Source organism: Rhamphochromis longiceps, linkage group LG11, assembly GCF_057381845.1.
Source record: "Rhamphochromis longiceps isolate RC_006_pf linkage group LG11, R_longiceps_female_GT1.1, whole genome shotgun sequence".
Classification (NCBI taxonomy): Eukaryota; Metazoa; Chordata; class Actinopteri; order Cichliformes; family Cichlidae; genus Rhamphochromis; species Rhamphochromis longiceps.
Window position 1 is genome coordinate 10,661,560 of NC_140567.1, and position 26,742 is coordinate 10,688,301.

At 38.5% G+C, this 26,742-nt stretch overlaps 1 protein-coding gene across 1 annotated transcript in view; it reads right to left on the reverse strand.

Annotated features, from left to right (window-relative positions):
• Window positions 1–26,742, reverse strand: part of LOC146658598 (F-actin-uncapping protein LRRC16A-like) — an 83,564-nt gene that overhangs the window by 48,073 nt on the left and 8,749 nt on the right. Inside the window, exons 3-7 of the mRNA XM_085422278.1 lie at window positions 8,318–8,368; window positions 3,404–3,463; window positions 2,193–2,314; window positions 1,293–1,390; window positions 159–229 (exon numbers count right to left, since the gene is read on the reverse strand). Of these exons, the coding sequence (XP_085278404.1) occupies window positions 159–229; window positions 1,293–1,390; window positions 2,193–2,314; window positions 3,404–3,463; window positions 8,318–8,368 (402 nt within the window). The remainder of the gene's footprint in view (window positions 1–158; window positions 230–1,292; window positions 1,391–2,192; window positions 2,315–3,403; window positions 3,464–8,317; window positions 8,369–26,742) is intronic.

Sequence of the window (26,742 nt, forward strand, 5' to 3'; positions counted from 1 at the left end):
GTCAAGAAATAAGGCTCTATATATGTGTCAGTGCTGTTGGGCCTTATCAAAAGTTGTTGCATGTTTATGGATCCAGCCTACAGCGGTGAGGCTTAGATGAAGAAGAATCTGTCAATGTGATCTGTGCAACTGCACAAAAGAATATAAACAATGCTTACCCACTGCACCTCTTCTCTGTAAGGCATCCCCAACCAGTCACAAACACATCGGTACATCTGAGAAAACCCACCTACACAGAGACGGAGACCATCAAATACGAAAAGAGAAAACAGAACAAAGTAGACATGTGAAAGGAGGATTTTGGAAACGTGATTATTTGCAACACTGCACAGACCATGTAAACTTACTACAGCAGCAACACATCATTTAGAATATATAGAGAGAGCTGTTTGGAAAAGTCTTGAGCCATTCTTCATGTCCTGCTTTTGTTAAGAAAATGTAATGTAGATATATTGATATTGATTTATTGAAATCTGTGAAAACATTCATGGAAATACAGTATATAAGGCATTTAGATGCTTACCAGATAGCATTACATGATGGATAGAAATCGGATGACACATTTCTGTGTTCATGATTCCAACAATTTTTGACCAGATTTCCAACACCATTGGTTGAAATGCATCCCCAAAACATTCAAACATAACGTGTTTTACAGATTCCTGTAGACACACTCTGTTGTACCTCTCTCCTGACCTACTGTGTACACACTGAGGATGATTTAACCCTAAATCACTCAAACAGACCCGTTGCCACTGATTTTTAGTCCAGTTCTTGTGCAATTTGGCATATCTCAGCTTTTTCTCACAGTTTTCCTTCCTTAAGAATGGCTTCTTGATATCCAACCTTCCACTAAGAGATGATGAGGCTTCAGTGAACGGTAGATAGATCATCTAAAGAGCCAGATAAATCTGTCAAATCCTGTGTTAAGTTTTTTTGGGGGATATCTTCCTTTTTTCTTAAGGAAATTACATTGCTACTTCTTTTGTCCTCCACTTTTCAAGTTTACTCAGTTTTTAAGGACACACTGCACACTGTTAGATCTCACATTACTGACATACACCAAGTTAGCTCTTTAAGAATCACCTTGTTGGTCAAGAAATGCTGTTTTATGACTGTAAAACTGTTATCTTTGGCATTTTTCATAGATTTAATAACTGGAGAGACATGTGGGTTTCTGTGACAGGCTGCAAGTCTGGCTCCGTGGAAGTAAAATATAAAGAAATAACGGGTGGCTGAAGAGTTTTGCACAGTACTGTGTGCAGATGCACGCAGTAGTCACAGGTTCATACCACAGGGTCCAGGTTCAGCAGGTTTATTGTTCTCCCACAGAGTCTGCAGAGAAGAGAGCCTGTCTGGAGGCTCCATGCAAAGCTTCTTCATCACTTTACTGAGAAAAGAAGTCAAATGAAAATATATTATGAAAACTGCAGCTGGTGAGAGTTTCAAACTAACAGTTTCATTCTTTTTGAAACAAGCAATACTGAACTGCTTTTGCAAAGCCTTACTTTTCTACAGACATCTTGTAAGCAAGCGATGAGGCAGCTGTTATGCACTACATGGTACAGCAGGAATTTAAAAATAAACTATGTGATCTTAAATTAAAAAAAACAACAACTAACATCTAACTGCTTAAAATATAACAAAAGGCAGTATTAACCCTTTAATGCCTGTTGTATCTTATTTGATACACACACACACCCAGTTGTAGCAGAATTGATACAAATTAAAACTCATATGCAAATGTACATTTTTTTCTATTTGTCACAAAGTTTAATAAATACTCAATTTTCTATAAAATAGAATTTTCTGCCAGTAGCTCGGGCTTTAAAGGGTTAAATAAAATACAATCACATTTAATGATGGTCAGCCTCACGATGAGCTCAAACACTGTACTGTTCAAAGGTTATAGAAGTTTATGGTTTACGTCCATATTCATTTCTGCATTTCTATTCTTGCTTCCTGTTCAACAAATCTATGAAAGACACTCACATCTGCACTGCAATACACAGCCATACTGACGAGACAGGTGAATACTGTACATTTTACACACACACATGCACACACACACACACACACACACGCACACACACACACGCGCACACGCACGCACACACACACACACACACACACACACACACACACACACACACACACACACACACACACACACACACACACACTGAACTCACCTAGGGGGCAGACCTGGACATATCCTCTGCATACAGTTTCCTATGTGAGCCACCACCTCATTTACCTCGTCTGTGGAGGGCAACTTCAACGAAAATGAGCCGCGCTCATATTCTATGGACAGCTTAACGGACATAATCTTAATTAGTTATCACAACAATTAATGATTCCACCTTCACTGCAAGTCAATCACAAGTGCACCCATTTAGTTAAGGGACCGACACATTTTTACTTTCTCCTTCGGTCTGGTTTAATCAGATATAACTGACTGATAATCAGTTAATGTTAGGATTCAAGATTGATGTATTGTGTGTTTTTGCATGCATGTGTCTTATTCTGTTCATTTTAATCCATATTTGACTTTTTTTTTTTTTAAACACCTCCCTGGAATCTACTGAAAATAATTAAAGTGAAAAAAATGTAAAAACCCATCTATCTACGTAACAACAGTTCTATCCCACATCTCTGCATGTAATGATTTAATAGTATTAACCAAGACTGGCTGACCATTTCAGCATTCACTACAATTATGCAAATGCAGATCAGAGCCTCTTCTACCGGCCAAAATTTACATAATCTTTGCTGATACATGGGAGACCATCGGTCAAGATATTAAGAGGACTGACATCTCTCAGACGAGTGGGACAGAGGTTCAGCTCCAGGAACAGGGTGGTTAGTGCTGGATTATCATATTTTATGGATAAATCCTGCTGACTGGCAGCTTGGCACAGATGTTCCGTTCTGGTTAGCCGTGAATTAATGAGTTTCTACAGATCATACCAGCATTTAAGACGTTTTCCTGCCATAGTTTTAGATTTGTCTATTTTATTTTTTCATCCTGCTGAAGTGTCCCTAAATAGGATAAAAAGTCTTTTCACCAGATTTAGTGTATTAGTACAATATATGCTGATGATTAAAACATCATGAGCACACACAGAAACAAAACAATATTAAAACCTGACATATAAAAGTTTAGGCATGTGTGTTTATGTGCCTATTGTCTCACTGACTATTCAATGCTTCATTTTTTTAATCGTAATGCTTTAAACAGCATCTGGACAGGTTACAGATATAACACAGATGATGCACTTTAGCAACAACACAAAATGGAAACACAATTTAAAGGAATAGCTGGACAGCTTCAACTTTGTTCTTACTCTTAACATGAGAATGACTGTAGTGTGAAGCTTTTTTCTTTCATATTTTTCTGTACCTGCGTTGGCTTGTTGCAAGCAATTCCCTGGATCTCCAGATAATTAAAGGAGTGTTCCACCTAAAAGAAGAGAACAGATGTCCCATTAAAATTTTAATATCATCCAATGGCATGACCTTGTACTAATGAGAAGTGACAGCGACACAGATACCGCAGATACAAGATTTTTAAATATCTGTATCGTCATCGTTCGTAAACAATACAGATTTTTTTTTTTTTTTAATAGAGAATAATCCTATATATCAGCCAATATATTTTTTCTTCCAGACACACAAGCATAAACATTTTTATCTAAACTTCACTAAGATAGTTGTTTTTTTAAACCCACACCCTGTCTGACGCTGCTCGGATCAGCTGGGTGTTGGGCTTGTGGATTTCCAAATATGTGTGCTGCCAAAAAGGGATTTGCAAGACACCCTTCTCTGGATAAACTATGCAACTTTAACACTCAAACATCGTCAAGCTTGTTTTGCCATTCCCTATTTCACTTTATACATTTTTAATTATCATCGTTATAAATACAAACACCAATGGATTACCATATACCTGATATCGGGCAATATCGGGCTCTGAAATCCATTGGTTTAGCTTTAGTGCAGATCGTGCTGAACTACAAGTTATTACAGTCTAGTGTTACCATACTGTTGAAGAATATGCTGGTTGGTATTAAGAAGAACAATTATAACAACCGAAAAAGAAAAGAGAGAAGAAGAATATTAGGAATAAATTGGTGTAATGCGCTAACTCTAATCTAATGAGTCCTGCTTAAAAGTGTCTGTGTCACAGTTAATAAGTCAGGTTGCAGTAATTTAATCTTCCAACACCGACTCACACAGACGAACTTGTTTTAAAGTCATATTTGGTGTTACATGTTTTTCATCACAAATACTTGCATCTCAGTTTTCAGTCAAGTCCAATGGAAGTAAAATAAAACTACTACATATGACACATACTGTTCAACTTCTTGTGGCTTTTCCCTGCTTTGCACAATTTCAAATGTACTTTTTAAACTGTTTGAAATGAGTATGGCTCTCTTGCAGCTTAAACAGAACACAAAATATACTGAATCATCATTCAAAAGACAGTCTATCAAAACATTAGGGCTAGAGAAACCTAGAGCAGTCTTGCATCTGAATGTTTTATTTCTGCTTCAAGAGAGCAACTCAGAGCGACTTGCCTTCACAGGCCTTAAAAGGACAGAAACAGATTCTTTTAAATGAGATTGAAAACCTGTGCATACAAATGCCTTCTGCTTCATACCGAGTGCAGTTTTCCTCTGCTGCTTGCTTTCACACAAACACATACAGTGCCTGAGGGTAGGCCAGAGAGCAGGGCCAGACTATTCCAGGTGGGCGCTGTGTTCCTGAGGCTTGGCTCAGAGATGAGAGGAGGGAGAGGATAAGCAGACTGTCTGTCTACTGTCTGACTACAGTATGCAGTGTGTGTGTGCGCGCGCGCGCATTTGGTTTCGTAGTGCTTGTGGTTACTAAATCCACAATAAACACACAATAGCAACTCTCTCACTCAAGGTGCTGTGTAAAAACACCCCGCCCCCCAATTTATATTCAGCGCTTACTTTGATGTGAACTGACTTTTAAAGAAGAAATTAGCATAACTGACATAAATACAGCAGAAGAAATCAGCTCAGCTAATGACATGTTTCTCAAATAAAACAAAGCAACAGACTCCAGTAGCTGTTATTGTTATATAGGGAGGTTTGGTAAGTTTTAACAGGGTAGAAGGCTACCAACTGTAAGACACTAAATTAATCTTACACTAATTTTGATGCTCATTTGTTACTGCAAAGTGTTGTTTGCTACAATATGTATCCATAATGTAAAATAGGTCAATCAGTTTATTTATTTCAGCCTGTAAAAAGGTGTGGCTGTAATCTGAAAGGACTTAAATCAGTGTGGTGATGAAATCTGGGCTTCAGCCATTGGCGACGGCCAGCTCCATGCTGGGAGGTGTATGGAACCAAATGCCTGAGTAATTGCATCATTCACTCATTCGTTCACTGCCCGTCTGTCAGTCTAACGGGTCACACTGCACCTAAGTTTATCTGAAAGGTATTTATTATAACTGTTAATATTGAGGATGCTGCTGACCATTTGTATTTCAGGTTTTAATGAGATAATGGACACTGACTATGTTTTGTATATCAAAGGTATGCTCAGTGTGACCTTTTATTACATAAACTCCATTAGTTCTGACATCAAACAAAAGACAACCGAGCTGAAGAGCATACAGGTGAGGCTACAAAAATAAACAGAGACAAAAGGCAAGAAGGAAGATCTGAATGAATGTGTGTGTGAGCATGTGTGCATGCTTTTAGGAAGACACTGGCAGACAGCGAGGCCCTGGAGCTTCTCAAGAGGAGCCAAAGCATCAATCGAAGCAGCGTGCACACACACAGAAAACCACTGACAAGCACATGAGAGAGCTAGAGGGGGATTTCAGCTATAACTAAGAGGAGAAATATACAGTCTAATGTTTAACTGAGGTTTTACTTTTATACACTAAAAACACTTCAACATTAAGGCCTCGGGCTGCTTTCAGGAAAACAATACGCATGAAATCCCCATCGTACAGTTTGTGCTCCTATAGGGTTTTAAAGCATTACCACTTTTTATGCATAACTATACAAGAATCCATGCATTTACCTTTTACCATAAAATAATACAAAATCATCTGTTGTATTATTTAAAAAAAAAAAAACAGCTTTCAACAGAAGGTGAGTACTGAGGATCCAGAGTGAGAAGAAGCTAAACTTTATTTAGGATTGATTGATCTTGGCTGTGAAACAGACTTTACATTAGAAAAGTACATTTAGGAGAAATATGGTAACAATCTTTTACTTTTTCTCTTTTTCTAGTTTTAATAACAGGCGCCAAGAAACCACCCATAACATTAGTGCATTAGTTGGCACTAGTGAATGAATAATACTAATACTACTACTATTAACAATAATAATAATAATAGAAATAAAGAATTTTTGATGCAAAAATTAGTCAATCACAAAATTAATCACAAAACTGTAATTTTTCCTTAAAAAAATAAATTTAAAAAAAATCTTCTGCCTGTCAGCTTAATGTAATATAAATTCATTTAAAATAAAGTCAATCCACTGAAGACAAGATACTAGTTATCCCATTGACCTTTGGCATTGTAGTGAGTGGGGGACGGAAACAGAGGTGTCAGCGTAAGAGAAACGGATGAACTAATGGATTATTGAAAAAGATTGGCAGGATAAGAGTGAGAAAAGAAATAGGGGAGGAAAGGTGATCTGTGGCTGTGATCTGGCTAACCAAAGAAAGATTGGTTTCACTACAAGAGAGAGAACTGTCTCTCAACAGAAGAAGTGTTTAAGCCAAGACAAGAAAAAAAAGGTGGAAAAAGATCCGAATGCAGGATGAGATATGGGGGCGGCTCTTTATAAAGCAGGTGTCTAATCCCTCTGGTCAAAAGACAGCAGACAGATAAAAAACAGATGCAGAACCAGCTAAATAAACAGACTTTAAACTTGTGGCTCATAACACTAGAAACTTTTCCAAAGTGGAAAATGATGTTATGTGAAAGAGTGAACTATGATGTTTTCTGTGTTCAGTCAATCAACCAACTGCACTGTCTCCAGGGCACCTTATTCACTGGAGAGCAGGAAGCTTTTTCTTTTAAAATAAGATGGTATGCAATATTGCGACTTGAGAGAAATACTGTTAAAGCTTTCCTGTCCTGTCAGGCGAGTCCAGATTTTGTAGGTGTTTTCTATATACAGTCACATCCCTGTTTGGGTTTATGACTCCAAGCTTTGGTTATGCATGTGGTCAGGCTAGAGGCTATTTTTGACAATGAGTCACTACTACTGCTGAAAACTGCTGACACTGAAAACGTGCTTAATCACTTTTTTTGTTTCATTAGCATTAGCAGCCGCAACAGCATGGATGGTACTGTATCCACCTTGTGGGTCTGTGTGTGTCATGTGTACTTGATGGCCAGAAAAGCCAGTAAACCCTTGGCCACTGGCTCACCCACTTCACACTCCTGTAATACATTCTGCTTATTTTTTTTCTTTATCAGAATATTACAGATGCAGGATTGGACAAAACTATTTTAAACAACTTTTATTGTGCAAAAACAGCAGCACAAGTCTGCTGTTAACCTTGATAATACATGTAGTGATGGTAACAGCAGTTTTGCATGAACATCTGTGTTGTGTTATTGCACTGCTGGTTTTTATGTGGTAGTGGTGACTGTGCTTGTAAAGATGATGAGGGATATTTCAGTGCTGGTGACAGTTACCATCTGCACTGCATTATCGCACCACTGTATAAAAGGATTTGCCAGCAAGCTTTAGAACTGCTTCAGGTACACAAACTTAAAAGTATCTATTTAAATCCAAAACTGCTCCCTGTATCACCAGTGAGAGCAAATGATGGCTGAAACAGAATTGCTAACTCTGCTGTAAGGAAATATCACACACTGCTGCCTGCAACAAGCATTACAACATTAATAATGAAGAGAAAACAGTGCTACTGTGTGTAATAAAAGAGTTGCAACACACTGATCATTATTCAGACAATGAGCAGCTTGTTGTTTTGGTTTTATGGTCATGAACCTTTTGGTTCAGTCTTCATATTCTGAAATTAACCAGAAAAATGTTAATATACATTTTTTTAAGTTTGTGTTTTTCTCTCGCAACAAACACGTAGTGAAAGAGGAGAATGAAGCCAGTTAGCAAGGAAAATCCCAGAAACCATTTCCAGAAAACTTTCCAAGAAGTTCCAAAACTTCTGAAGTGATTTCAACAGTTTAATATGATTTATTTAAATGGAAAAAATGAACCCTAAAAGTACTTTTCTAACACAATCCTACACTCTTCATTTAGTAAAGAATACTATTCTCAACTGCTCTTACCTTGGCAGGAATGCGTGCCGTCAAGAGGTAGGCTCGGTAAGATGCGAGAGCCTAGGGGAGAACAGAGACAATAATGAGTATGTTGCTGTAAATATACACTGTGAACAACAAGAACCAGGAAATGGCAAAGAACACAAAGAGCTGCTCTGGTGACTCATCAGGATGAAAAGACTTGTGACTGTGAAGCATCTCTGTGAAAAGAGTGTAACAGAAAGATTCACTGACACTTGAAACGTAGAACTAATAACATTGAAACATTTGTTAAAGTCTCTTTATCAGCTCAGCTCACTAAAGATACACATGCACTGCTGCACTAACATTCTTTAGACATTACCCGGCAGAGCTTACGCACACATTAAATGGTCTTTAATCTGCCAGCTCTCTAATACAAAGTCCTTTTGAGGCCTGAATGCACCCATGTAAGAACAGTGGTGGTAATGGTCCAGTTAATCTGCAAGGAGCAAGTGGTATTCATGTATACAGTCTCCTGCAAGCTCTACTGAGGTAGCTCCCTTATTTAAACCAAAGCAGTAAGAAGATGTCTGTATATAAGAAAAGGCAACTTTCGCGTGATGTCCCACCTCGAGTCGCCCAACAATGCCCAGAATTCATGTTTAAAAGATGGTTTAGGCAGGCAAACTTTGTGTTTGTGTTGCTTCTCCCTGCTGAATAAACTGTCTTGATCATGTGTGTTTATGATGGAACACAGCGAGGGCAGAGCTTACTTATGTTGCTGGTCTGTGAAAGGCTCAACCAGGCACATCTCTAATGCCTGGTTGAGCAACACTTTCAAGCAGACAAGCAGCTTTGAAGGGTCATTTGGCTGAATTGTTTTGATGCCTCACAAGGAGTATAATGTGGTTTTGGAGATCTTCCTCGTAATATTAACAGTGGAAAGGATGCAATTTCAGTCAGGATTACTACAGTCAAAAAAAGCTATTTATCTGCAGTCATGTTGTGGGACCACCCCCACCTTAATTTGTATATACGTACAGATGTCAAAAGTATAACACCCAAAGAACAGACAAGCCCTAAAACAGGGTTGATGTGGGTTGCAAAGCGGCTTGCAGACATATTGCACCTGAAGGCAGGCTATCCGTCCATATCCATCTTCCACTAAACCAATTCAGGGAGGAAGTTGGATGTGTAAAGTGAACAAATTTTATCATACGGGCACCACAAACAGGAGAACAAAGGTTTCAACCTTTAAGAAGTAAAAAAAGATTAACATCAAAAAGACATAATGTAACATTTTAAAGACAAAGGCATGGATCATAACACTGCTTTTTCTCCTGCCAAAAAGTATCACAGCACAGCAAAGGTTGACCTTTAAAACTTCAGAGGGACACTGCCAGCCTTTTCAAAGAAAACACCCTGCTTGGTCAGCAAAGATACACACCAGGAAGAGATATTTGTTTTACACTAATCATTTATCGGCATATTACGTTCTTGATGAACTGTTAAATTGGCTAGCCTCTAAATTTTCATGATTTCTGCAGTTAGGCTCACACCGCATGGACTAAAATGCCTTAATAGCCAAAACCCCAAATCAACCTCTGGCCCCAGACCTTTGCTGAATGTCATTCCTGTGCTCTATTTACCCAAAATATGAAATCTAACATGCAGAGGGCCAAAAAAAAATACACAACAACAAAAAACATGTTCTCCATTAAATGTGTCTGACCAAGAGTCTGAAGTCCTAATATGCTCAGTTTACTTGAAAGAAAAAAGAAAAGAAAAAAAAAGTATATTTGTTGTTGGTTACTCAACTTCCTTCTGTCAGAGCTGAAATAGCCCAAACTGTTTATCTGTGTCATACTTACAGTTTAAATAATTTTGGTAAAGCCAATCAGATTTTTAGGGAAAAACTGCCACAAATGCCACAAGTATTGAATTAACTCAAAAACATTCACAATCTTAACATGCAGGCTACAGAGAAAGACAGCTTAGATCAGCTAAGCTTGACACACTACAAACAAAAAGAAAATGGAGGTAGCAGAAAAAAAGAGAACAGAAGTTAGAGAAAACTGATCAGAAGGTTTAGAAGCAGAAAAGCAAAGTGAAAGAATACAAACAAAACAGGAGGAGAGATAACAGGTTTCGTGAAACAATGACTGATTTGAAGGTCAGGACAGGAAGAGAGAAAACACTGAAGCAAGTCTAGAGACTGTCAAAATCTTTTTTTATAGACGTGAAAAGAGAAACAGAGGGATGAAAGGCACGGTTTAAAGGAATGACAGTGGTTCCCAGGCCTCTGTGGCTCAGCTTCACTGGCAAGGCTTTCATGGTTTGATGTGATGGAGACAGACAGGCCAGCCTGTATGGCCAAAGATAACCTCTTCTAAAGAGCACCAGTCACTGCTGCTACTCTCAAATCTCCTGTCATTGTCTCAGTATCATTTCTGCACTGTAGCACTCATTTAGATACAATGTGTCTGCAGGTGTACTAGTGATGGAATACATTTCATTTCTCCTTAAGGGGTAAATAAAGATACAAATTTTATTTAAAGATCACTTTAGTTTAATATCAACTGAGGAAAGTGTAGAGACTGTAACTGATGCAACTGAGATGGATATACATAATCCATAATTTGGGCAATAACTTTACAGTTTATATTGCAACGAGTTTGTCTAACCTTGGGAACTGTTAAAGGGGCTCTCCAGCTGCTTTACACAGTTGAGATTAGTCATCACCAGGGGCAGTATTCAACTAGTGGAAACTGCTCTAAAATGTCTTCTGTGGCTCTGGAGGGAGTTTCCAAAGTTAACAAAAATATATTCTTGTTGATGTCATTATAATTATTTTTTAGACCCAAATTAATGTCTAAAGCAGTTTCTCTCTGGGAGATTAGTATCCTGATTCTGATTAAAGGTCAACATATCTATATTTGATCATTATTTACTTTATCAATTTTTTGATTGAGTTACTGGAATAAAAGCTGTATTTTTTTTATCTCAATTCCTTATACAGTTATATTATTATGAGCAGCGTCTTCTTGCAAATGGTCATTACAAAGAACTCACTGACTGTGAGTAGAGTAGAGTAACCATGTGACTGAGGTTTCGTCTTACATGTCCGGTCTTTGTAAATTGTAAATTTAAAGAACTGTAAATAATCCAGTACTTAAATTAAATCAATTAAAGTAATGCAGGTCAGTCACATACTTTGAAAAGGATAAATTCAGCACCCCTTATAACAAATTCAAAGTGTTTCACAAACTTTAAGCTGCCACGGCCTCTTCAATTTTTCCTTTAGCTTTCCTTCCTGCCATCCTCCTCCTGTCAACGCATGATCGCCCCTCGGCACTCTCTCAGCGCACCACTCTCTCCATCTGCACTTTAAAGTGGACAAAGGCACAACGACCCATGACCCCCCCCTCTGCAATGTCCCCTCTACCTCTCTCTGTCTTTGCTATCTGTCTTAAGTGGATTTAAGCCTTGAGCCTTCCCATCAGCCAGTGATTTCACAGCGACCACCATCGTGCGTTCAGCTCTACTCAGCCAACCAGATGGCAGCAGCATTGAAGCATGTCTGCAAGACCAGAGAGAGCATCTGCTATTGCACACACCCTCTCTCTCTCTCACTGTAATACACATAGAGACACACTAGCATTCACACACATCCTGGTGGCTCACATGCAAGATAACTGCCACAAGCTCTAAAGCACCATTTGTCTTCTTGGCCTGAAATACATATCACCGGCAGACAGACACACATACGCACACATATACACAAACATCTGACACAGAGCTATAGATACAGATCATTTTTGCTTCATGCACATGTAAAAAAAAAACAAAAAACAAACAAAAAAAAATTTGCAGTTAAAGCACAAAGAAGTACAGGCCAAGAAGACCTCGAACCACTTTTAAAAGATTAGCAATAAATCAAGATCGGAAAAGTGTAAAACTGTGCGTGTGTGTGTGTGCGTGTGTGTGTGCGTGTGTGTGTTGTGTAGTCCATTCATACTTTTATCATTTGTAGATTATTTTTTGGCTGTCAAATTGTCAACACCCCCCTCCCGTCTCCCGCCCGCCAACCCATTTATCCACTCAAACACACTTTGCGTTGCTACGGCAACTGCTGCCCCATACTGCAAACACACATTTGTGAATACACTAATAGACGCACGCACATGAAAGCCATACACTGCGGTGCCAAGTCTTGCCTGAGAATGTCAATGAGTTTTCTCACCCTTAAAACAACTCTCAGTCTGGCCTACAGTTAGCCTGAATCTCTGTAGGAACCGGAGCCACACAGAGCAGCGTTTCATCTGCGGCCATTCAGCTGTGGCAGCACTCAACCACAGGAAATCTTCCCCCCACCAAAAAATGCTTTATTCATCCATCATGTCTTGGGGTGCATTCACACTCAGTTGTAGCCATCAATCACACAGTGTCAAATGTATTCCTTTGGTTTGTTCTGGGTGAGAGAAATGTCCAGAATTAAAACTAAAAACAAAATAAAAAAAAGCAACAACATTTGTGGCACTGTCAAAGATACTTATGTGTCCCAGAGCAGAGAAATCAACCCAGAGTGGCAGTGCCAAGAACTGAAGTGGTGACTTGCTCCAAGAGAGAGTCAATACACCTAAGAATAAGACCCCTAAGCTAAAAACAGAATGAGTCACTTCAGCTAATTCACCTCTTAAAATGTATTCACCCTTTTACACTTCAAAAGGGCCTAAAGATAAGAGCATGGCCACTTTGACTCACAGGTTGATCCACTGGTGGCGTATCTGATGTCCTGGTGTTGGTGTTGTTCCTGCATCATCATAATAATCTATCTATAGATATATAAAATGCTTTTGTTTATATAAACCTCTCTTCCGGAACAAATAGTAGGCATTTTAAAATGTTTTCCTTATCCAACAAATATACCACCAAGCTAGGTTTGTCCGTTAGCCACATTTTGGTTACTTGTGTTTAGCTTACTTCTTAGCTAATGCTAACTGAATACTCAGACAGTAGTCAACTGCAATGCTGATCCTGGATGAACATCATTATTATGAGGTTGTAGGAACAACACCAGTGTGGGGATAAGAGGTCATGTGAGTTCCTGTAGCCAGCAGTTGTCTGTTAGGGTTCACTTGTGCTAAATGGAGTCATGAAGTTAGACATTGTGTGCTGCCTCCTCTAGCATTTTCAGTGCAGCTATCTGCCAGATAATATGGCTTGCTGTATGGCTGGTTGTACTAACAGACCATCCAAGAAGTCTGCTCTCAGGCCTTAGTACTAATTAGCAGGTATTTATGTCCACGTAATAGACCCATAGAGCCTGTGGGTACAGCTTCTGATCAAGCATGCTGGTATTAGCTTGAAACTCTACCCTCCAAAGCCAAAATTAAGCCTATCATTTTTTCTCTTGGACAAATTATGACTCACCAGAAATTTTGGCAGCAGGGAGGTAAAGTGTTTAACTAATTGTTTCATTCATTTCATGCTGAAGCCAAAATATGTTCAGTCAGTGGATAGCGCACAGCCAGCACAACATCCCCTCAGTCCACTGCTGACACAGACTCTTTATTGCATAACTAATGCCAGACATGTCCTTCACTATGTCTAACATTAACGAGTCATGATGTTGGCTGCAAACTGTCAACACAGCACAATAAAAGAGTATTTTTTTAAGTCTATGCACCACAAAAAGTAAAGAGGGGAGAGAGACAGAGAGAAAGAGCAGCATTGAGACAGAGAGGGAGACTGTGGGTGAAGGCGAGCGAGGGCGGTGGTAGACCAAACCCAGTGAAATAACTTAATAGAGCTTAAGTGCTATTTTGCTGATAAGAAGCCATGATGTAAATACAATCACAGGAGAAGACATTTAATGAAGGGAAGTGTTGCAAAGCTGTTTTATCTCTGTCAAAACAAATGCTGCTGTGATGACCCTCTCAGCTGTTAGTACACTGAAATCCATCAGCTCTCCGTGGAGCCAATGCAGTGAATTTCTCTCATTCCCTCTCTTTTATTCCATAATCTCTTAATGTGCCCATACTTCTGTGGCCTCATTGTGCCTCACTGTATTTTAAATACTATGCACAAATGTGAGACTTGTATGCTCGTCTTTATGCCGTGGAATGTATGAATATTAAAAAAGAAAAAAATAATCGTGGCACAGAAAAACCCAAGAAGGAGAATGCTCAGGTTATTTTTCCTTCTTGTTCAGCCTTTATCTCAAACTGAATGCCATCATAAAGCAATATACAGAGGAAAAACTGTTGCAACCTGAAATTCATTGTTTTGGTACCTCCTCTCTTGTATGTACAGCACATATAATTGCTCATGCTACTGTCTGTGTGCACATATATATGTGGCGAGTATGTAAAGAGAAGGCATACCAATAGACTCAAACCACTGTCTGCTCATATCTTGGAGCGATCAGGGATGGTGTAATTCAGTGTAAGAGATGGGCTGATGATCACTGGCCCGGAGCAGCTATTATAAAAAGGAAAATACTACAATATAATCAGTAAGGCAGATACCTTCATGTGTGCCACGTCTACTTCATACATAATCCGAGCGGGTCGGGTCGCCAGGGTTTTTGGATTCATTGCGTCAATAGTATAGAAGTGGATTTAAATAGATCAGTGAATACTCAATAGCATGGTGCGCCACCCTTTTTATTTTTAATGAAAAAGACAATTATAATAATAATATAGTCATTTATTATTATAGTCGCTTATCCAACGCTCCTTGAATTCAATTTGTTTTTATTTACTGCCTTAAAAAAATTAACGCAATACTGTGGCTCATGGATCCAATATTATTACACTTGTGAGCCATAACAGAAGAGCCACCTGCCTAATATTATGTAGGTAAACATGGGCAAAGGACATCTGCCCTTTGGAATCTGGGACAGTGATGGTGGCAGAGGACCAAGTTTGGTCCTGTAATTTGAGGAATCGGGACTTGATGTATCAGACTTGTTCCTGTGCATCATTTGGATGTTCAATTAGATAAAAATCTGGAAAGTTTGAAGCCTAAGCCTTTCGCTCTATAGTGCTTCCTTCAACCATGACAATTTCTTGATTGATTCTTTCTCTATTATGGTTTGTTCAGTCTGTCTGCATTTTTGTAACGTGACTTTAATGTAAGGTCATTACAGCACTAAAATACTAAAACTGTGCTGCGATAGCAGCTGGTTGGTTGTCAGCTGGCTTATAAAATTAAAATTAAATTTAACAAAGAAAAAAAATTCTCATTTTACACTTATTTGCAAAGTTTTTGTTTCAGAGACTGTCCTGAAATGTAATCCCACATGGATCAAATTTTTTAGGTCTGAAAGACAAAACCGGGATAACACTAATTACAGATCACTGTCAAGGAGCCAAGGAAGGGAAACAAGGAGAAGAGGTGCAGGTATACCAAATTACAAAAAAACTGGACTGAAAGATAAGTGGCAACAAGACTGATGGAGTGATGAACCCAAAATTTAAATTTTTGGTTAAAATTAGCTGTTAGTATGTACAAGAGGAGGTCAGGAGAGAGGTATAACAACTAGTGTCTACAGCCATTGTGGAAATTCTGTCATGGCTTGGGGCTGCACTTCAGCCTGCAGTGTTGGGGAACTTGTCAAAAATTTGATGGCATTAGGAACTCATTAGAGTACCTTTAGACTTTGATCAAGAATGCAATACCATTTGGAAAGTGTCTGATCGGCATGGTTTCATTCGTCAGCATGACAATGATCTCAAACACACTGCCACTCAGTGGAACACCATAAGCATTAACATAACCATTGACCTCCCTAAAGCTTGGAACTTAACATTATGGAAGCAGAATGGAAGAAAAGGCAGCCAATACTCAATGAAGAACTTTGAATGTCCCTACAAAAGCCTGGAGAACTATTCCTGAAGACGAGTTACAGAAAGGTTGTCTAAGAGAGCTCATGTCGTGTTAAAGTATAAAAGTTGCTAAACTAAATGTTGACTTTCAACCTGCTTTTGCCTTAAACACTGTATTTATATGTTTGTTTGCACATTTTGATAAATCCCTTCACTTATATATTTTAAAGCATCCACAAAGCAAACAGATAATTTTCGTCAGCAGAGGAAACGCGCTCTTCTGTGTTCCTGCCATATGCCTGCAGTGGGAAAAGCCTCTGGTGCCAAAGATAACCCCTTATCTCCACTGATAGAGTAGGAAGACTCAGTCGGACTAACACAGAAGTAATCACCGGTGGGATTTGCGTAGAGGTCGAGTTGAACCTAAATTGGCTCCAGAAAAGGCTCCCCTAACCATTCTATATTCAGGCAGAGAAATCATTTATTTTATATTGATTCTCCACAGCTAAAATAAGCTGCTGACGGTGCAGCTGAGGTCTGCTCCTCTAACGTCTGCAGACTCACGCTATGCCAAAACCACAGCACAACGCCAGTATGTAGTACCTTTTCCTAGTACAGCATTGGTTATAAAATAGGTGACATGATTATGTACAGTTTGGTCTTCTGTCTGCAACCCCAGTTGAGAAAAATAACACTGCCTGTGTACATCTAAATAAACCTTAGAACTGCTGTAATTTTGCAAAAGGTAGCAGCAGCCAGATAAGCAAAGACATCAGTATCTTTATGCTCACTTATATAATTTAGGGAAGCATGCCAAACACTGCACAATAATAATGGAGACAGCTCAAATGGCTAATAATGCACCGTGTTCCAATTATGAATGAAACCATCCTGCAGTGCATATCCCTCCCACACTACACCAGCAGCCATGAAGAGAACTGAACGAGAGACATCAATTTTCTTTTATCACTGCCTGTTCATCATTCTGCGTTTTACTGCTGGAGAGATGAGCGCAGTGAGGAACAAAGGTGGCTGACAGTGCTACTTCCCTGAACAGATTTGATTGGCTGGTCTCGTCAGACCACAGCTGCAATGAGCCGAGGCATCAATAACTGTGGAGTCTGATTATGTTACATTTCAAGCTTTATTCTATTTTCAGTGTTACTGCTGATTTTTTTTTTTCTTTTAGTCAGACAAGAAGCTGTCAGCATATATGCACAAGGTCTTAAATAATGAATAGAAGACCATGTAAGCTTGAGCAATGGAAATGTATCACAGCACACATCACAGCAAAAAAGAAAATCCATGCAGCAGTTGACATATTAGTCTCCAGACTAAACCCAAAAAAGCATTTTTGCATATTGAATCAGGCACCATAGATCACTTCTGTGTGCAGCTTCTGTCCCTAACAAGTTTAAAATGCTGCTAACCTGCTAACACAACATATCTGAGACTGATCAAGCACTCAAAGGGCCAGGCACAGGGATTAAATGACTATGCTTTCAGATTAGGATTATACTCTAATTTCCAGGTCCAGGATATGTATCATGGTTTTATAGCTTAACACATGGGAATAACACGGGTCACCCCTTAGAGCAGTGCCACAGCCTGCACACCATCCTCTATGAGCTGTGTCCGTGTTTAGGTTACAGAGATAAGGAGGAACCACAGGGGCTCATTCATTCATCAGCATGCCAGCCAGACACAATGAGGAGGTTGTGTGTGTGTGTGTGTGTGTGTGTGTGTGTGTGTGTGTGTGTGTGTGTGTGTGTGTGTGTGTGTGTAGCTATTTGATTGTGAGCCAGTTTGTGGGCAAATCGGATATCACTGTAGACCACTGAGATTAAAGAGTGAGACAGTGAATCACATGAAAAAAAAGAGAGAGCAGAGGAGGTGAGAGTGCCATTTTTACAACCAAGGTAACAAAAAAAAATCAGAGTGGAAACCCTCTAACAGGAATACAGTAAGGACCGACACAGACAAAGGCAGAGCAATCAAAGGGAGGAGGGAGGGGGGTTGGCATTACCCGTGGTTTCCCTCTGGAGCGACAAGATAACATCAGCTGGTAGTAATAACACACGCAAACTCAGCGCTGGGCACTAGGCTTAAGCTGTATCACAGTATTAGGGGATACCAGGTTAGAAATCCAGACAGCATCAGTAAATATATTACACAAAAAAAAGGAAGAAAGAAAAACAGATGTGGCTCTTTCTATGAAACCATTAAACAGGTGATGTATTGAGGTCACATATTGCTGTGCACTGCACGAAAACATCAGAAGGAAGTGTATACCAGCGAAATATGGCAACTGCAAGCATTAAACAAAGTCTTAATAGTGTTACTGTCATTCACAAAGGTCAGCCAACCAACTGAGTGTTTGTTATTGATTGAGCCAGTGCATAAAATATGTGGTTCAACCGGTCTGTGGGTTACTCTTGCTTGTACTTCTGCTGGTCCATCAGCCAGCGGCACAGGAGAGCGAACTTCTAACATCCACAGAGCTGAAGTGAAACTGAGTGTTAAACAATGAAGTGTCCACTGCAGTCACAGCCTGTAATTTTCATATTGTACATTTATTGATTTTTTTCATGCTTCTTCCATTTCTTGTGAACTCTGCTGTTGTTCACTTCCCTTTTCCAGCCCACTTGCCAACCAATCAGCATCCGACCGGCATCATCTGCATTCAGCGAAATGTAGTTGGGATTCTGGAGGAATGTACTGGACCAACATTTGCGGTGGATAAAAACCCTCATCTGTTCACTGACCAAATATAAACACATAGGCAGGCAGACACATTTGAGGGACCATAAAATGCGATTAAGAAGGCACCACTAATGTGTGAGGGTCGAGTACTCCAAAGGTCAAAGACTGGAGGATCATTCCTAGCCAATAATTTCCTAACTGAAAAAGTATCTAGTGGCTTTAATCATGCCTTACAAATTATACTAATCAGCTAATCTAAAATTAACAAAAACACTCATTATGCCCAACATTAGCAATGCTAGCTGTTACCAGCAGCCTTCTATGCAAGTCCTTATAGTGGTAGGTGACTACCAGTGAGGGCAGCAAAGATTTATTGTCAAATCCCTCACATCCATAGCTACCATTACCATGACAGCAACAGTACCTTAATGGGACCGTCCCTTTAAAGAAAAATGGAAATTGGTCATAGCTAAGACGGGACAGTACTATAACGGCCATAAGCAGGACTTCCAATTTTAGATCTTTTAGACATTTTGTGAAATATGCTTTTCTGTTTTATAGGAACACAACAAAAAAACAAAAAAACAAAACGAAACAAAACATATTTTTAACATTCATGAAAACAGCCAACAGCTAATGAGCTTAGTTTAGCATAAAGACTTGAGAAAGGTGACACAACTAGCCTGACGCTGTTCAATGGTAATACAATCTGTTTATCAGCACCTTGAAAGCTCATTAATTATACAGCTTGTTCTCGATTCCCATCTTCGTCCTGCGGTAATTGGCTTCCAACTCCGGAATACACTGGGAGTTGAGCATTAACACAAACGGATACATGTGACTTCATACAAGGACCAAAAATCACTGAATAAAAGGGGTGCAATTGTCTCCTATATGAGATTCAAGCCCACCATTAATTCATTAAGTAATGATCGTTGGAACTGCATTTAGTCTATAGCAGGCCACAATAAAAATAATAATGCAACCTGAACTGCAATGAGATTATAAAAACCAACCATGCAGCAAAAGCTTTCAGAAGTCACTGCAGTCATTTTGCATGTGTGAAAATGTCTGTGACACAGCAAAGTGTCCAATATGATGCGCCCGTTTGGGGTTTCCATCCTGTTTTGACTTGAGTTGTTGGTTTAAGCCTCGACATAGGGCTGGGCAATATGGCCTAAAATCCATATCGCGATATAATCTGAAGCATGTGCGGTAACGATATATATTGCAATATATTCTTTTCTTCTGTATAACGTATTTTCCACACTATAAGGCACACTTAAAATCCTTTAATTTTCTCAAAAATCGGGTGTGCCTTATGTATGAATTCTGGTTGTGCTTACTGACCTCAAACCGATTTTGGCGTGCAGAAATCTGTTAAAAAATGTTTTGATGGATTGTCAGGGCATTACCGCTGCCGTAGTGAGGAGCTTCACGGAGTAATCTGGGTCCAAAACTCCGTCCCAAAGTCCCAAAGTCTTTGGGACCCAAAGTCAAATGAACACTGAGAGTTAAAAATGGTCTAAATTCTTTCATCTTTAATAAAATCATCAGCTTTGCTGCTTTAGCAGGTGTAACAATTAAGTTTAACATCCATGCATCCCTGAAAACAGAATTTATTAAATTTAACGGAGTTAGAAGTTAACAGGAAGTTAGCTCGCTAGTTTCCACCTAAACATGACATACCATGTTCTGACTGAGAGATTTTTGAAACTAATTAAAACGTACAGCTCTGCTATCACTTCCAACATAAATGAAGACAGAAAACTAAACAGCAGTGACGTTTGTAGGGTTACTGAAGTTCGACTACCTGGTATATAATGTTGTGCTACGTGATTGCTAGCGACACAGCTATGTTAGCATAACATTAGCACAGTGAAGCTGGAGGACGAACGCTAACTTTTTTCCACTCGATAAAAGTTAACGTGAGGGATTCTGGTGGCCAGGGACAAATGCAATCACGTAGCAGGATGCTATACACGGGCCAAACTTCAGTCAGGAGAACAACTGAGATTATTCATCCACAATACGAGGTTAGTTATTAATATACTGCAACAACTTGGGAATAGAGCAGCTGCGAGAGAATTCAACATTAATGAATCAATGTTACGGAATTGGAGGAAGCGCAGTTTTTAGCTTTCCCCATGTTTCAAAAGTGCTTCATCTCTTTGCTATGACTGTCGCCCGGCATAATTTGCAGATGACAGTGGTCGTAGCCGCTGCGATGCTTTCGACCAAAACAGGCGCTTGATGACATCATCAATATGCGCTATCGCGATAGAGCCGTATTGTCAAAATCTCTATCGTTGGCCAAATTTATATCGTTTCTATCGTATATCGTTTATATCACCCACCTCTACCTCAACATCTAAATTTCAAGCCTAAAATATGGATTCATACAGGCAAAAAACATGAATTAGGTCAGTCTGGGAGTAAAACAATAAGAGGATTGTCTTTACTTGATCGCTGGGTTCATTTTTTCGACACAAAACCTTACATTGATTAGCCTTCATTGTTTTGTGGCTGTTTACTATGACATGGTGTACAAATGTCATTGTTGTCCAATCAATGCTGACTGCTGCTGTGACCTACAAACCTCATTCAATTACACCCAATAAAAACCAGCTGATGCTGTCCATACTAGGCCACTGCAGATCAGCACCAAACCACAGACAAGAGCAATGAACCACATTATGAAGATTTTGAAGAAAAAAAAAGACAGGACTATTAAAGGTGAGGTTGAAATCAGACATACTGGAAGTCAATAGTGTGAAATTATATGACCCAAACCTATCAAATCAGTGACCTTAGGCAGGGTCAATTATATTACTCAGACACTCTGAGTGACAATGCCCATGACCTATGAGGTAATAAAGATGAATGACTGTGGGCGGGACTTGCATTGAGCCACGCTACGTGACAGGTTAATGTCTCTCCGGGGAGGTTTTGTAGGGCATAATGGGCTCGATAATGCTGTAACACAATCACTATTCAGCTTGGTGGTGGGTAATACAACACAGAGTGACATACACTGAGTCACTAAAGCATGACAGGAAAGAAACTGTAAACTTCTTACTTATTCATGGAAAAGGCAGTATGGTGATTCTGGTAATACTTTCTCACACATACACATACTGGTGTCATATAGCCTGCTTTTCCATGTGATGTTAGTGTTAGTAAATACAATATACCCCTGTGGGATAATGTTTTGGGTACTAACATGAAGTTTAGCACTTTTTTTAAACAACCCCAACAACAAATGTTAGCCACACTTCTTCTTTAGCTTTTTTTTTGGAGTTTTTCCCCGCACCTACATATATACATATATATACACACATACACATATACATATATACACACATACACATATATATATATACACATACACATATACACATATACATATATATATACATATATATATATATACATATACATATATATATATACACATATACATACATATACATATATACATATACATATATACACATATACATACACATACATATATATATATACATATATATATATATATATATACATATATATATATATATATATATATATATATATATATATATATATATATATATATATGTATGTATGTATGTATGTATGTATGTATGTATGTATGTATATATATATATATGTATATATGTATATATATACATACATACATATATATGTATATATATACATACATATGTATGTATGTATGTATGTATGTATGTATGTATGTATGTATGTATGTATGTATGTATGTATGTATGTATGTATATATGTATATATGTATATATATACATACATACATATATATGTATATATATACATACATACATACATACATACATACATACATACATACATATATATATATATATATATATATATATATATATATATATATATATATATATATATATATATATATATATATATATATATATACATACATACATATATATACACACACACACACACACACACACACATATTTTTAAACATGCATAAGTGTTCGGCTGCTGAAGCGATGCTGAAGTGTACTCCAGAGACTATGTTTGTTAATGTGGAGCTTTATTGATGTACTTTGTGAGCATTTATTTATCTTGTAATATCAAAGTCAATTATACAAAAGTGACCATGTTAATGCTTTGTCTTTCTACAATTTGCTCTGCACTCAGTAGATGAAAGACTGTCTGTCTCTTTGATCGCTATATCACAACACAGTTAGACCCACCATACTATTACCCACACTCTCTCTCATGCACGCACACACACACACGCACACACACACACGCGCACACACACACGCACACACACACACGCGCACACACACACGCGCACACACACACGCGCACACACACACGCGCACACACACACACACACACACACACCGAGAGAGAGAGAGAACCAACTCCATGCGACTCCTAATTAACCCTGCTCATTCAGCTAAATCTGGTCCAGTACTTTACAGAAACCAAACTGCTTGGAAAGAGGTTGGTGAATAAAAAGCTTTCTGATAGCATGGTGTGGATGCATGATGTGCTAAAATTAGACTTCCTGACAAAACAAAACTAGATCCTGCATTCAGTCGAGACTTTTCTGATTGACTTAAATGAATAATTTGATTACGTTTTGCTGTGTATCCTTGACCACACTGTTAGGGAGATGAACCTGAAACTTTACATTGCCTAAAGCCGTGTTTGTGTTTGGAAAAATAAAAGAAGGCAGCTAAAAAAAAACAAAAAACAAACATAAAAATTCTAAGTACTGGACAAATATTAGTCTTCAGAGTTCTTGACTTGGACAAGTGACCAGCCAGACCAATATGTTTAATTACAAACCAGTCCATTTCATGAACGTGCAACAGCAAGACAGGAAAATAGTTGCTAGCACACACTTGCACTCACAGCCACATGCTATCATGCTGTTAGAGTTAAAGCTCAGCAATGTCCTGAAGTAAAAGGGGGGCCAGCATAACATTTAATGACAAACCTAATCAGACATTTAAATCACCCTCAGTTGGCTGAACGTTGACATTTTAATGACACTAACAACGGCAAAATAGCTGAAGCTAAAGCTAGCCGGAGCTCATAAGCAACAGCAAGCTAGCCTTGGTATGAGCAAAGGATCAAAACTGTTCAAGGAAAATGAAGGAAACAACTGAAAAAGAGAAAAAAGCAACGCTGTTTACAGCAACTCAGTTTCAGTTTCATCAATTATCTGTATGTTTTTCCAGCAGCCAGTAGTTATTTGAAATAAAGTTATTTCATTGAGAGTTGATCCTATAACTTACTACAGTTTAGAGAGAAAACTAAAATGTAACAATTAAGAATATTGCCTGTTTAATGCATAGGTTACTCAAAAAACATAATTTTAAAACAATCACTTTTTGGTATGGACCATGTATGTCTCTTGCTTTTAGCCCATGTACTAGCCAAGAGCAGTAATAGTAGATTAAATACTACAATGTATTATAGTAACTTCAGAGTATACTCAGCAGGGAAGCTGTGACCTGTTTGACACATTTTTTCTGCCTGGTTAACTGCAAATGTCATCCTAATTATGTGAATAATCAGCACATCCTAATGAGATAAAAACACAGAGGTACTTGAAGGAGCATTAAGCAGTTAATACACACAGCCATGATGGGCTTCACATCATTAAAACGGTTTGAACTCGAGTTAAAGGGGGGAAGGCGAGAAAAAAAAAAGTAATCGTTTGCACACAGCCATGCAAAGTTCCAAAATGATTCCCAACCACAGGAATGATAACCAAACTAAAAATAGATGTATTTGGACAGGAAAGATCCTGTAAGATCACTGTGGTTTTTGTCAGACTGCTTTAACCACACACCCCAAACTCCCACTCCAGTTCCCAGTGAGAACATCCCACTGTCACGATTCACGAAGCTGCCGGATATCACAAAATTATTGCTCAGTGACCAATGGCAGCCCTGAACACATGTAACACTGTGACACAATAGAGATGATGGGCTCTCCCTTTGAACTGTGCATCTTTAAAAACTAGTTCACTAATTCACAAAGCAGTCAATGTCATGGCGACACCTAAAATGCAATAATAACTTTAGATTATGACATTTTTAAACACTTCTTAATAGGAAGTAGACACACTATGAAAAAATAATAATAAAACACTCATAAAAAAAGAGAATTTAACATAGGAGGGTACTTTTTCTGTCAAAGAAAGACCAGAGGACTCCTGGTTCCCACATGGGAACATTACAGGTGATCATCTGGGAGTAGACAACTGGGTCACTTCCATTTTCACAATTCCTCTAAAGACAGGCCTCGAGGTTAAAGAAAAGAGAACAGTGACAGGTTGGACAAGATTTGAAGCTTTGGTCTTTGCTATGATGGTTTTTCTCCACTGATTATTCTCCATGCACTCTGCCCTGTACACTACATTTCAATACACATTTTACTCTTCCCCTCTCCCTTCGCTTCTACTCCAGGGTGTGTTTGATGGACTGATGTTATTATCTGTATCCCCTTCATCCCCGTCTTCAAAGCAGGGAGCTGGCTGTATGTATCAAGCTTTCGTGCGCTTAACAGATGCCTCAGGCACACTCCCAGCCTCGCTCAGGCTGGGAGTGTGTGTATATAATAGACAGCCTAATTGATAGTGGAAATAACAATACTGCTCCCTTGATTATCTGTACACGCCACAGTGGAGAGAGAGGTGCCGCATGTTCTAAAGCAAATTAAGTTTAGGAGTTTATGTGGCATCTGTAGTCAGGTAAAAGAAATGTATCAAACAAAACATCAGCCGGATGGCTTCTGAAGATACTACGCTACTGATGTAGGTATCATTTCAAAGAAGAGATTGCATTAACTGCAATAAACACGCACAGTGCTCATTGTACAGTATATTCATTTTATTACATTTAAAATTTTCCACTCATTATGTAGCCGATGAGGGTGCCTGTTTGATATAACCAAAAAGGTTATTAGTCTGTGTTTCTGTACATAACAACAAAACTTACCAATCTGCAGATCATTTAACCCACTGAAAATTACAAATAATACAGAGACAGTATTTCAAATATCAAAACAATAATGTGTATTTTTAAATATAAAGATCCTCATTTTAAACTTTATTTCTTAAAAAAAAAAATTAAAAAAGAAGTGATGATTCTTTTTAAAAAGGAAATAAAACTAGGGTTAGGCTGGTGTTAGCTCTTTGCTGATCTATCGGCTTCAGCATTTATAATGGCCGATAAGTGAAAATGTTGACATTGCATGGTTTGTTCACAAGGGACTCTCTGCAACTTCCTTCATGGCAACCTGCTTAGAAAGCCACAAACATGACAACCAGCTGATACAAGCAGAGTCTGGCAAACCGAGAGAAGTAAATAAATGACCACAAAAAACAAACGTTAAGGAAACCTGTTTATGTTTTGCATTTCTCAAGGAAAAAATATTCCATGACACATTCGAATATCAGATTTGTAAATCAACAAATCAGGACAGGTATCTGTCTAAAAACAAAACAACAACAAAAAATCTTATATAGGTCGGAGTTTATTTGTAATGTTACAGGGCTAAGGTTCAGTATTTCAAAAGTAAAGGAAGGGAGTGTTTACTCCTCTTTGAATGAGTACACGAGCAAACAACTGAACAAGAGCACTGTGAGACTGCATCTCCACCAAGGCTAAACATTCCTTCCATACCATGCATGAATTACGTCCTTGGACATCTTGGTCTGGACTTTCTAAGGAAGAAGATAATGTGCGACATGCATATGATGTGAAAGATCCACTGTCCCTTAAACCACAATGGCAATCCATGCTTCCAAAATTACCTAAATTCAGATACAGGTCTAGATCAACTTCTAAAGTTCACAATTTCAAAGTTTAGCCAAGCTCCACCTCTAGATAGCTTTTCCATGCATCCATATGTTTTTGAGTAA